Source organism: Solea senegalensis, linkage group LG5 (assembly GCF_019176455.1).
Source record: "Solea senegalensis isolate Sse05_10M linkage group LG5, IFAPA_SoseM_1, whole genome shotgun sequence".
Lineage (NCBI taxonomy): Eukaryota > Metazoa > Chordata > Actinopteri > Pleuronectiformes > Soleidae > Solea > Solea senegalensis.
The window spans coordinates 12,082,426-12,095,636 of NC_058025.1; the positions used below are offsets into that span (position 1 = coordinate 12,082,426).

General features: G+C 42.5%; 1 protein-coding gene across 2 annotated transcripts in view; it reads left to right on the forward strand.

Annotated features, from left to right (window-relative positions):
- LOC122769410 (aminopeptidase O (putative)) overlaps window positions 1-13,211 on the forward strand; it is a 73,657-nt gene that overhangs the window by 48,613 nt on the left and 11,833 nt on the right. For both annotated transcript variants that reach the window (XM_044025927.1, XM_044025928.1), the window contains exon 15: window positions 5,692-5,808. In XM_044025927.1, the coding sequence (XP_043881862.1) occupies window positions 5,692-5,808 (117 nt within the window). The remainder of the gene's footprint in view (window positions 1-5,691; window positions 5,809-13,211) is intronic.

Genomic DNA, 13,211 nt, shown 5'->3' on the forward strand with positions numbered 1-13,211 from the left:
TTTTTTCCGCCACTTATCGTATTTATATGATTTATATTTACAGTGCTCTCTCGTTACCGCTGTATCTCTTACTAAATTCTCCCACACACTGTCAAGCTGCTGTTTCTGTTCAGGAAAAGGTAGAAACACTCAGTCCGGGACATTATTTCTTGCACTTTAACTTAATTCATTGGAGAAATAGGCAATATGTTACCATTTAAGAAGAGTGGTGGGTAGGGATTTCAGGGAAATGAATTTTGAATTTGCCAAGGTTTCACATTTCCCAGCCACTGGCAGTTTCTGTACGTTATTTGATTTTCAGTGTGTCTCTTTTCAGTGTTTCGTTCCTGGCCATCTGCCTCTTTTTGTCGTGCATTTGGGTTCCGTGCAGCTGTATAGAGCAATTACAGGCTAATTAAAAGTGCACATATTTGTGATGCTATTTATGCTGTCATGGCTGTTGAGAGAATCTTAACAGCTGCCTGGTGTTCTGTTCCTCCTCACGACATGAGCCTGCCGCTGCAGTTTGTGGAGATAAACGTTTGGGCCCCTAAATCAAGTGTAAAATAAAGACGGACGGAAAAAAAGATAAAGGAAGCAGGGAGGGGTTTTTAATTGGAGGAGCCAGACGCACAGTTTGGACCAGTGAAAGGGAGTTGGTATGGAGACTGTGAGTCGTGCAGACAGAGGCAGAGAGGGAGAGAGAGAAGGATTAGAGGGAAAGAATGAGTGAAACCTTAGCACCTGAGGTGACGTGGGCTGAGGCCTTTAGCTGCTGGTGCCAGAGTGTGTTTTTATGAGCCTGTGGTCAGACAGAAATAAAAGGCAGCCGAGCAGTTGAATGGCATCACACATACACACGGTTCAGTGGGCTCTCAGAAATCACAGTTTGGTTTTATAATGTCACACGTATTCAATGTCTCCAACCCCCATAATGCAGTGTGACTGAACAAGCAGCGGACCACGGAGGTAGGGAGTGAGAGGAGGAAGAGAAAGGAGGAAAGGGATGAAAAGAAAGAATTCACAATACTTTTGTGTTCCATTTAATGGCAGCAAGAGCAAGGGGAGAGCTTCTCTTAATATATAGATTTTATGGTCATTTAGTCCAATAGTTAACTTTTACACAATCCAACTGGTGCCTTTTCTATCTTTTTATTATCTTCCTTGTCCTATGTGCTATCACTGTTTCTTCTTGTCGACAATTTCTAGTCATTTTCCTTCTTTTTTTTTTTTTCTTAATACCATCCATTTGCAACAACTTTTGAAGGACTTAAGTTATAGATATAGGCTGGCAGTTATAGCTCTGCAGAAAAGTAAGTAGAAGCAGAAACTCAGGCGACGGCTGTGATGATTCACTTCGCAGAGGTTGTCTGAGATGGCTCGTGCAGAACTGTGATGGTAAATGGTGAATGACCATGAAGGAGAGCAGGAGACGAGCAGATCATGAGCCTGCTTAGCACATGAGGATGTGAGAAATAGATGAAGGAAAATGGAAAGATTTCAAATTAATCTTGCTAATGCATAATGGCTCCTTAAAAGGAACACAGGCTCACTCTCCTATGCACGGCACAGAACGCAGAGAGTGGTACTCACTGCAGTTGCTATGGAAATACTGAACAAGTGATGGATTGTTGGAATGGCACAGAATAAAATGTAAAAATTTCCCTTCTTTTTTTTTTTTCAACATTTGGACAATCATTTTTCATCTCTGACACAATCACAGAGAAGGAAGTGGTGCAGATTTTTTTGGTCACTCTTAACCACGTCTTAATTGCAGCCTGATTAGTGTTTAAAGGTAGAAATATCACAATAAAACGTCATTTGAGTGTAAACACAAACACATTGCGAGCAGCAGCCTAAGAGGTCTGACTCATTTTGTTCTGTACAAACATGCGACAGCAGGAGCATGACTAATATTGCTGAGACCCATATTTTCTTACACCCACACACACACACGTATGTAAACACACACACATACAAATAACTTAACTTAAACCTGACACCCTTAAAAAGGCCTTTAAGGCTGTACAGTCTAGGGCCACGTATTGGAAAATATGATACACATCTGCAAACAGGGAAGACTATGCTAAATTATGAATACAATATTTTGCGATGTAGTGGGATATTGTAAGCAGGGCTATTACACACACGCATGTGCACACACACACACACACAAACACACACACACACACACACAGCAGAGAAAGAGAGAGAGAGTACTTGAGGGAAGACAAACCTGCAGGGTACCTTGACCCATGAAACTCAAATGTTTTCAAAATGCTTCCCATTCATGTAAAAAACATGTACACACGCATACGCAACCACACACACACAGGTTTTGCACAGCGCCAAAGCCTCAGGAATCAGGTTCTGCCTCATTTGGACCAGGTTTTGGTCCCCATGAGTACTACTGGTCCTGACAAGGTCAATGTCTATACCAGAAAAGGTCCCAGAAGATGTAACAAAACACATCCCGACACTCACACAGACACACACACATAACACCACCTGCAATCTCACTCACATGGACATCATAAATAAAATAGTGGGGAAAAAAACACGCGTACATGTAACCGCTGACACAAGCCGGCCCTACGACAATTCTATATTGAGATGAGCTTTTGCGAGGACCTCTGGGAAATATGCTGCCGAAATGTCCCCGTCACACGCTGACCTCCAAAGCTTCAACAGAACAATGACACACACACACACACACAAATAACACACATGCACGTTTCGCCACAGTGACCGACAGCTCAATGAGACAAACGGCTGCAATAAGGAAGTAAAAACACTTGATGTCCACCACAAACTATATTTATATATATATATGACATTAAGTGTCTATAGCCTAGTTTAATATATATAAGTGTGTGTGTGTCAAAAAGAGAAAAAGTATGTTTTGGCTTTCCCACCATTGGCATTCCTCAGCTTTGATGGACAGTATGTGAATAAAATGCTTCTTTCATGTGACAGAACTTGGTGTGTGTGTGTGTGTGTGTGTGTGTGTAAGAGAGTTTCACATGGTTTGAGATAGTAGGGAATATGTTTCCCTCTTCAGTTGTAAAGTGCTTTCAGCACCGCACTATTAAGGGCTATTGTTAAAGTACCCATGACCTGGTCATGGCCTGGGACAGTGTGTGTGTGTGTGTTTGATGTTCATGTGCCAAGTGTTCTTCAGACTCTATCCATTAATAAGGGAGTACTCAGCCATGGAGTTCACCTTTTCCCCTGTAATTGCGCTGCCCCCACCCCCCCTTCCTTCCCTTGCCACCCCATTCCCTGCAGTACACGTGATGTTTTGTTTCAGCCCCTCGAATATCCTGTTTTTTAATCGCTATTCCATGACAATAACCTGAATGCAGACAGTTTTAACAAATCTTAAGGCATCAGATAAATTGGAGGCAGTTAGTGTTTAATGATAAATAAATATTATGCTCAATAACGACATTGTGTTTCGTGGTACCTGACGGTACCATGGTAGTCTGCCTTTGCTGCATCATTAGACCAAAAAAAAATAAATTATGATCCCAATCACGAGTCACCTATGCACTGGAGCCAGTTAAAGTAAAGTAAATCACGGCATGTTCCCTCGAAACGTGGTAAAGCTGAAAAAGAAGTATAAAAGACAGTTGATTTTGAAGTCCCCTATTTTGTAAAATGTGCTTTGTTTGTGGTGATTTTGAATGCAGATGTTATGTGTGATGAGGCAGATTTTCACATTTCTGTTGGTTTGTGTACAGTGTGTGTGTGTGAGGGAGAGAGAGAGAGAGAGAGAGAGGATAATGATAACTACTTAGAGAGTTTTGTAATGTAGCATCATTGACCACGATGCTTTTGGAGACGCTGATATAAACGTATTGATTACTACTATAAGTATACACAGCACAACGGGAACAAAGTACTGTAGTGGTGTGTGTGTGTGTGTGTGTGTGTGTAAGTAAACAGTGCTTTAGTGAGGAGATTATGGGTGGGCCCCAAAGAGACCCTTAGGAGATGGAGACGCCACTTCAGACAACACTTAGCCCTCACAACATGGAAGGAGGAGGGACACAGGGAGGATGAGGAGGAGGAGAGTCAACAGAGGGCAACTGAAAAGACTGGAGATCCGACCTTTGCATGGACTTAGATGATCAGCAGTGTGTGTGTATGTGTTTTTGTTACCTCTTTATGACCTTTTCTGGCATGAACACATGACTTTGTCAGGACCAGTAGTCTTCATGGAGACTAAAACCTGGTCATAATGAGGCTGAACCTGATCTCTGAGGAACTGGCTAAGTTTAGGGATACAATTTGAATAGTGGTTATGGTTAAGTTTTGGGATGATGCTTTCTTTGGGCAGTCCAAATGAATGCAAGTCAATGTACTAAGTGTCTTAAAAAGAATATCTGTGCAAACCTGTGTGTTTGTGTGTTTGTGTGTTTGTGTGTGTGTGTGTTTGTGTGTGTGTGTAGCAGCCGTGGTAGTAATGTTTGATTTGAGCATTTGCCAACTAGCGTCTAGGTGTTATTCCCTCTGCTCCAACAGCTACATGCTGAAATATGTCCTGGTTTTAGGTCAAGTATTTCCCAGCAGTACTAAGGAGGACATTTACAAAAGACAGTTTTAAGTGAATTGACTGTGTTTTAAGAATATATATATTACCCTAATCCAGCTATTTACTGTTCTCGCTGGCTGTGTTAACTTAAAAAGGTGTTCTCTCTGTCATATACCTCTTTCTCATTTTCTTATATGTCTCTTTGCTCTCTCTCTCTCTCACACACACACACACACACATTTTATGCCTATTTTCACATTTGTCTCCAAGGAGCCCTCAGACATTAATTGAGTCCCCAGACTGGGAGCAGAGAGAAAGTGTGGCTGGGATTGCTGGGTGTATCTAGCAGAGAGAGGCAGGCAAGGCTGGGCACAGTTGTCCCCTGTGCAGGAAGTCGTTCTCTCATATCACTGCCCACGTCCCTCCTCCTCGGCATAATCGTCCAAAATCACCGCTCAGTTGCAGCCGTCCTTGCTGATGTTAGTCGTCAGAAGAAAATAGGTTGTTTCCGTGAGATTTCCCTCAGCATCGCTGTACATTATTGCTACTAAAAAGCAACAGTAAAACATTGACTGAACCTTTCTCCTTCCTCTAAATTTGTATTCCTTGTTTCGATCTCATTTAAATGTCTCACTGCAATCAAACAAACTACAGAGAGTAATTGCTCTGAGAGATGTCCCTTTTTTGGCAGTGTCCCTGAACATTGTTGCTCTTTTTTTTCCCACCCCTCTGCAGTTTATTTGAAAAAAGATTATTCATTGCTCTCTTTCACTTCTCCTGCTGTCCCCCGTCCAAATCATATTTTCCTCTTCGTCTGTCCTCTTTTGCCTGTTTTGTAATATTTCCCAGTTGTATGAGATTGACTTAGTTATCCATATTTATTTAATTACCATTTCTGTTTTATTACAGTATGCTACTGTAAAACTGTGCTAATTGCCTAATACATCTCCTTTTCATCAAACCTTTCCTAGCACAGAGAAGATAATGAAACTTGGGGAAAATTAGTATTTTTTCGTGGGAAAAAAAATGTTGTTTCTTACGTATTGTAAAGTTGCCGGTGTGAGAAAAATAACACTTATTTTGCAAAAAGATTTTGCCTCCTGTCTCAGCGTAGCTTTTGAGGGAGTTTGTATTTGTCAGCACTATTAATCTCACAAATTGTTTCGTCTCCTCAGTTGACGTCGGAGCAGCTGGTGATGCTCTTGGAGCTTCTGTTGGAGGAGTCGAAGCTAAGCACGGCGACAATGCCAGCTCTGAAGAAGACCTACAACCTACAGAGTCAAGACGCTGAGGTAAAATGACACATTTGCATTTTGCCCATGCTCAAGTGAGCATGTATGAAGACACAAGTTACCTGAAAAATGAAAGGAGAGACATCCTTTAATTTGATTTTAAGTGGCAGATCACATGAAATAGACTCTGGGGCCAAGTTTGAGACCTTTGTTTTAGAGCAGTCGTTCCCAACCCTTTTTCCTTGAAGCCCCCCTTGCTTGTGTCAAACCAGGCCCCCCGACCCGAACCCTTGTCCAGGGCACGCACACAGAAAAGAATAAAGTAAAAAGTTCATATGTAAAAATAAACAGCAGTTGTAGGGTTTTGTTCCTATTCTCATAGTGTGTATAGATTAAAACTGTCCTGTGCTTCCATTAAATCAAAACCAAGGTATTGCCTTGTTTTCTTTTTTTGATCTCGGTGAGTACTTTGACATTTCTCACACAACAGGAATGTGATCAAGTGTTGGTGATAAATAGCTTAATAAATTGAGAAAATTATAGTTTTTATTTGGGTGACACTGACTTCCAATTATCCAGTAGTGTGTCTGTTTGGGATGCACAAATATAATTACATTAACCTCACAAACTCAGAACAGTCAAAGCTCTTCCCCCATGTGATCTCTGGCACGCTCCTAAGGGGGGCTTGGACCCCAGGTTGGGAACCATGGTTCTCAAGACTTAATAATAAGAAGTAGTTTTCGTCCGCGTTCCCGTCCAGAAACAATACTTTGTAATGTGCAGTCATTCCCGCTGTAATAGCAGTGATCGTCTTTACAGCCGTCTTTACTGACTAAATCCAAGAAGTATTCACTTCATGTTTTAGTGCTGCTAAAAAAACTTCCTTAATGGTACTATTAACAATGTTTGTGAGAGTGTGTGTGTATCTGTTTGTGCTCTTCTGCTGTGTGTGTGTCTAGACTTCTCAAGAGTTCCTTACTGTACAGCACAGCTGTGGACAGAGCCCGTAAACAATCCACGCTAACCTCAATCATTAACACATGGCTCATCTTGAAAAGAAATATTTGGTACATATTTAGTTTTTTACAAGTTCTTATCAGTTATACGAGCTGTTTTGTTGGAGCAATAAAGTATATAATGAGGCACAGATGTCTGGGCTGTACAGAGCCAGCGCTCTGGCTACGTTACTGTACGAAAGATGAGTTTAATGACAGTTTAATGACGTTCCCGCAAATAAAAAAAAACAAACGAGTTCATCGAACTCTGTATTTTTTAAATGAATCTCTGGATTTGCAGATACTTCATTATTTTCAGAAACGTCATCGACTTAAGGTTATTGTATTACTTTTCATTTTTCATGATAGACCTCACGGTCACTCCACGTTTGCCCTCAGGTCCAGCTTTAGGTTTAGGGCCTCTTGAGGACTCTTTTCCTGGCAGATGAAAGCAGATTCACCTCTGCAATTTCCAGGAAACGACTTCTTATGTTTTCTAAAAATAAACAGGGCCATTATGGATATAGCTGTGCATGAAAAAACACACATTTACACTCACACAAACACACACAGCTGCACACACCTGCCTCGAGGCAATGGTCGAGCTCTAATGTTGGCAATCTTAGAAGAGCTTAATCTCCTACATCTCCCTTCTTATAATTGTGGTCAGTTTTTTTTCCTCCTCTCTTTCTGTCTATGGCTCTTTTTTTTATCTCCAGGTCTCACACATCTTCCCTCTGTCTGAGACAACATCCCCATCAGAAGAGCGGTGATTGATCTGTTTAAAATTCTTAGATAAATACAGGACTGAGTGTGGTTCAGCCCCCATAGTCCCTCATTGTTTGCCTCAAAGAGAATGAGAGCTTTTCAGAGTGGATGGATATTGGATTATACTAATGACTGCGATAGTATCTGAAAGGTGGTGGTAATGCATCGACTCAGAATGCACTGAGACACAAACATGCAGCACATCCTCTTATGAGGATTTGTTACAACATGAATGACGAGAGTTTTAATATTTAGTTTGTATTGGGGCTTTTTCTTCATAGCCTTCTCTGGTAAGATAGGATTTCCCTTTATTAGTCCCTAAAAGTAAAGATAATAAATAGTACATTTACATCACAAGCATCAGGAAGTTTAGAAAATATAGAAGATATTAAATAAATATATACTAGAGGTCAACTGATTCATTGTTTTGGCCAATTAATTGCCTCCAACGTAGCATTTTACAACCTATCGACATCAGCAGATCCTGGCTCTGATAGTGACTGATGGCTACGCTGCCTCTGCCCCTCAAGTGGAGAGCGATGGATCCATGCTCCACAGCCACGGTTGCTACTGGCTAATAATACACCTGCACAAACTCTGGCCCCGTTTACACCTGGCATTAGAACACATTTTCTGTGATTGGATAGCTCTTCACCACATGTATTTACACAAGGTATTAACATGTTGAACTTGAAGTCACACTGGTAGGGAGGTCGTCTTCCTACCCATTCACAAGCTGCTGGGACATACTTGGGAATTTAACCCACAACCCTTGAGTAGAAAGACACTTCTGTCCAATATGGTCACGATGCACCACTGAACACTTCCCAAAGTGGTTTGTCAGATCGAATAACAGGTGTATTTACACCTGTACTTACAAGTGGTCGGGTGCTATCTGATTGCAATCCAATCACAGAAAACGCATTGGAATGCCAGGTGTAAATGGGGCCTATGGGTCACTGGCTATATTTGCTAATTTAAGGCCGTCTTTGCTGAATAATGTGTGTTTAATGATTATTAACAAAAAACAACAGTTTAAAGACTCCTGAATCTGGACCTGCGCATCACAGCTAGTAATGTGGAGTCTGCAGCCTGATAAGCTTCGAGGTGCATTCAGTGAACCTCATAAATTCTTTTATGGCTGCTAATGATGCAGTTCAAGCACAGACATATAGTTTAGTAAATAATAGTTATTAGGGCTGTGTGATCAATCGAAACTTGTGTTCCAATTACGATGAACAGAAACAAAATAATTGAAACAAAACAATTATTACAAATTTACAAGATTATTACTCCTAAATTTAGCTTTTAGTTCTGTAACGGTGTCTGACGTCCTGTCCCACTCGTCATCAGGTAAGACTAAAGACATCATTTATAATAAGTAATATTAAAGGTCAATTCATAAGGTTAATCAAAAATGCCATTTTCAAAGCCACTTTTAATGTGCAGTATATTTCACGTGCTGTTGTTCAAGTCAAAGAGTAATCGTTGAAATCATTGAATACAATTTTGACGCCAATAATTGTGATTATTATTTTCCCCATAATTGAGCAGGCCTAATAGTTATTATTCTATCATCTATTCAATTCCCCTATCAGTTGACCTCTAATATACACAATGTAAACCCAAAATGAGTACAACATGAGCATATACTGTATATTATATATAGACATGTGCACTGCCATTATATTGGCTGAAATAGATGTGGTGCAGTATAATAGAGCATTATGCTGCTGAAAAATATTGTCTTTTGACCAACTGCTAGCGCTGTGCTAAACATATCTGACTGCAGTCAAAGCAGAATAAAGTCTAGGAGTGACACTGTACAGCACAAGTGACAAAAGAGCTTCTCTCTGGGTGAAGTCACTGTGAATTCTTGCGTGCGAGCTCAAGTTCCTCTGTATGTAATCTGCGCGATTATGTACACAACGGTGAAAGGAAATATGTGGCCGAACAGCGGTGTGCGTGCAGTGGGGCTGATCTGTGAACAGTGCGAGTGACCATGAATATGTGCATGAGCGTATCTGTATGAGGCCGAGCATGTGTTTGCATGTATGAGAAAGTGTGCGTGACTTTGGTTCTCTTTGTTTTCCTATGAGCCTCATGTGATGCAAGATGCTGTGTGACTCTCCACGCGGACATGCATATGCATGTGCTTGTGTGTGCATGTGGTTTTTTGTGTGTGGGTGTATGTGTGTGTGTTTGAGGCCATCTGTTGGTCAAGCAGACAGGCTGTATTGTGTTTAGTGCACAGGTTAGTGATTCATTCAGTGACTGGAGGACTAAGTGAACCACATCAAGAACTGTCTGCGTCTACCGGCCCCACGACATGTGGCGTGTGGAGAGGAGGAAGGGACAACAGTGCAAGGGGAAACAAGTTTAAAAACAAGGCCAGGGGTGTCTCATAAAAAGAAAACCCAAAACAGTCACCTCAAGCTTATTTATAGAGCCTTTAATCAAGACGTCTCAAAGGGCTTCACAAGCTTATGTTAGACTGAAAACAACAACAGCTCCTCAAGTGAGCAAAAACACTCACTCCAAAAAAATCTAACGGGAGAAAACCTTGAGAGGGATTACAGCCTTAATAGATGCCGTTGGGCTAATGACTAAATAGGAAAACAATACAATTTGATTGTGCAAGGAGTGCAAACACATAAGTAATAGTATGTAAATTCTTGCTTCAAAAAACAAACAAAAAAAAGGATGCAACAGGATGTGATGTGGACCCATGATTCCACATGTGTGTCCTGTGACTCTGAGGCCACGTTGACATGATGGCGGTCTGGCGCGTGGTGGATTTGAACTAGCCACAGCCGGACTGGCTCAACCTTGTGGTTGCCAACAAATCCACCATGCCACGAACCCTTTGGATAATTGGGAGAAGCTCTTGGTGTTTTTCAGTCTTCACTTTGGCTGTGGAACCTTAAACCTTCAAGTATAAAGGAACTGAACCGTCCACATCAGAACTGAAAGGCAGCTCTCTAACCAGCTGAGCTAACTGTCCAAAATCTCAGGTTTTCTTAGACCAATCTACTCCCTGTGTATAATATTGTGCTTGAAAAGTTGCTTCATCCAAGATTGGAACCCCTGACCTCAGGAACTCGAGTCTTTGACTAAACCACGTGAGCTATTTGTCCTCTCATCAAATCTATTAAAATGTTGGACATCAACAGTTGACCCAAAACACCAAAAAAAGGTCACACTGATGAAGTATTTAAGAATGTCTGTGCGGGATGCTGGGCTGCACGGCTGGTGTAGTGGTAAGTGCTCTTGCCTTTGAAACAAGAGGATCTGGGTTCGAGACCCAGGTGGAACAAGGATCTTTCTCTATGGAGTTTTTCATAGTGTCCCCGTGTGTGTGTGGCTTTTCTCCGGGTTCTCCGGCTTCCTCCCACAGTCCAAGAACATGCAATATGGGGATTAGATTATTGGTCACTCTAAATTGACCATGCACAAAGATTTGTGTTCTAAGCGGGGCTTGAATGCTGGTCCTCTCGCTGCATAGGCAAGAGGACTAACCACTACACCAACCATATTGCCCATGTTGTGGGACAGACGTTCTTAAATATTTCATCAGTCTACAAATTTACCTAATCCCCGTACTGCATGTTTTGAATGGACTGGTGAACAGTCCAGGGTGTACCCCGCCTATCACCCTATGACAGCTGAGCTTGGCACAGCATGCTCAGGGACAAAACGGCAGATGACTGATGGACTGTGGGAGGAAGCCAGAGAACCCAGAGAAAAGCCCCACACACACGGGGAGAACATGAAAAACTCCATGCAGAAAGATCCTTGTTCCTTGTTGTTTAAAGGCAAGAGCACTAACCAACCAACCATGTAGCCCAGCATCCCGCACAGACATTCTCAAATACTTCATCAGAGTGACGTTTTTTGGTGTTTTTGGGTCATCTGTTATTGAAAGACGTCCAACGTTTAAGAGAGCCTACATGAGGACAAATAGCTCATGTGGTTTAGTCAAAGACTAGAGTTCCTGAGGTCAGGGGTTCCAATCTTGGATGAAGCAACTTTTTAAGCACAATATTCAACACACAGAGTGAATTGGTCTGAGAAAACCTGAGGGAGAGTGTGGACAGTTAGCTCAGCTGGTTAGAAAGCTGCCTTTCAGTCCTGATGTTGACAGTTCAATTCCTTTATACTTGAAGGTTTAAAGTTCCACAGCCACAGTGAAGACTGAAAACCACCAAGAGCTTCTTACAACTATCGAAAGGGTTCGTGGTGTGGTGGATTTGTTGGCAACCGTGAAGTTGTGCCAGTCTGGCTGTGACTGGTTCAAATCCACCACGCAGAAAATGTAGACATTTAAGAAGTGTCTCTGAGGTTTTGAACTCAACTTCTGCACTACTGTCAAACTTCAGACCAAAATAAGAAGTTAAAAATACCAGCAATGTATTGTTCTGCAGCTCAGTAAGAATAGCTTCTGCTGGAAGAACAGGACGTGTATGTCTGAGGTTGTCAGTTCAAGTCTTATGAAGAACTCAAGTGTTTGAGTTCAGTGTTCAAAGTAAACAGTCAAAAGCTCTAAGAACCTGAAGAACCTGAAGAACTGTGAAGAGCAAGTAGCTCAGTGGACAAGAACGCTGCTGTGAAGTCTTGAAGTCATAGGTTCAGTTCTTGTGAGGAGCAGGTGCTTTTAAAACTCCACATCCAAATTCAAGATTAAAAGCAGTCAGCAATCCTAGACGAAGGCGGCCTGTGTGGTGTGGTGGCTTTGTTCCAAACCATAAGGTTGTGTCTCAATAGTGAGGTGGCAGGTTCAATTCCCATTCCCAACCTTGCAGTTGTTCACTGGAACAGACCAAACCTAACCTCTTGCTGACTGACACAACACACCAGGTGACCTAACCTCTTGCTGACTGACACAACACACCAGGTGACCAACCCCAAGTGCGTCGTACCGCCCCGTGACCAGGAGGGCGCGAGTGAGTCGTACCACCCCGTGGCCAGGAGGGCGCGAGTGAGTCGTACCGCCCCGTGGCCAGCATGTGTCAGCTTGCAGCAGGGTGTCGGAGTGTCAAGATACCTAACGGCCACACCTGTAGAGTCCAGCAAGCAAAACAGTTGGAATGGTGGGCCCCCACCCATCCAACTGTCTTAAATCCGCATTAAGACACTCAGGTGGTGGGGCCTTGGCCACCTGTCTTAATGCGGTTACCTTTTGCTTCACAGTGTAATATAAAGTATTTGACCTTTGACCCTTCCCTCCTCACACTACCTGCCCTGCCCCATCCTCTCCTCACCTCACACCACACCACCCCCTGCCCCATCCTCTCCTCCCTTACACCTCCTGCCCCATCCTCTCCTCATCTCACACTACCTGCCCTGCCCCATCCTCTTCTCTCACTACCTGCCCTTCCCCTCCTCTCTTCACCTCACACCTCTCACTACCTGCCCCTGCTCCAACCTCACCCTCACCTCTTGCAACCTGCAAGGCTGTGGAACTGAACCGGTCACCTTGTAACTCACACATTCCTATGGTTGTGAACAAAACCACTGCACCACCAATTCCTGCTGTAATTAGGACTTTCGGTCTCCTTTCAATCTTCACTTTGGCTGTTGACCTCTAAAATATCCTGGTCCTCACAAGAACTGAACCTATGAGCTCTGGACTTCACAGCAGTATTCTTGTCCACTGAGCTACCTGCAACTTCACTTCTTCAGGTTCTCTTAGAGCTTTTG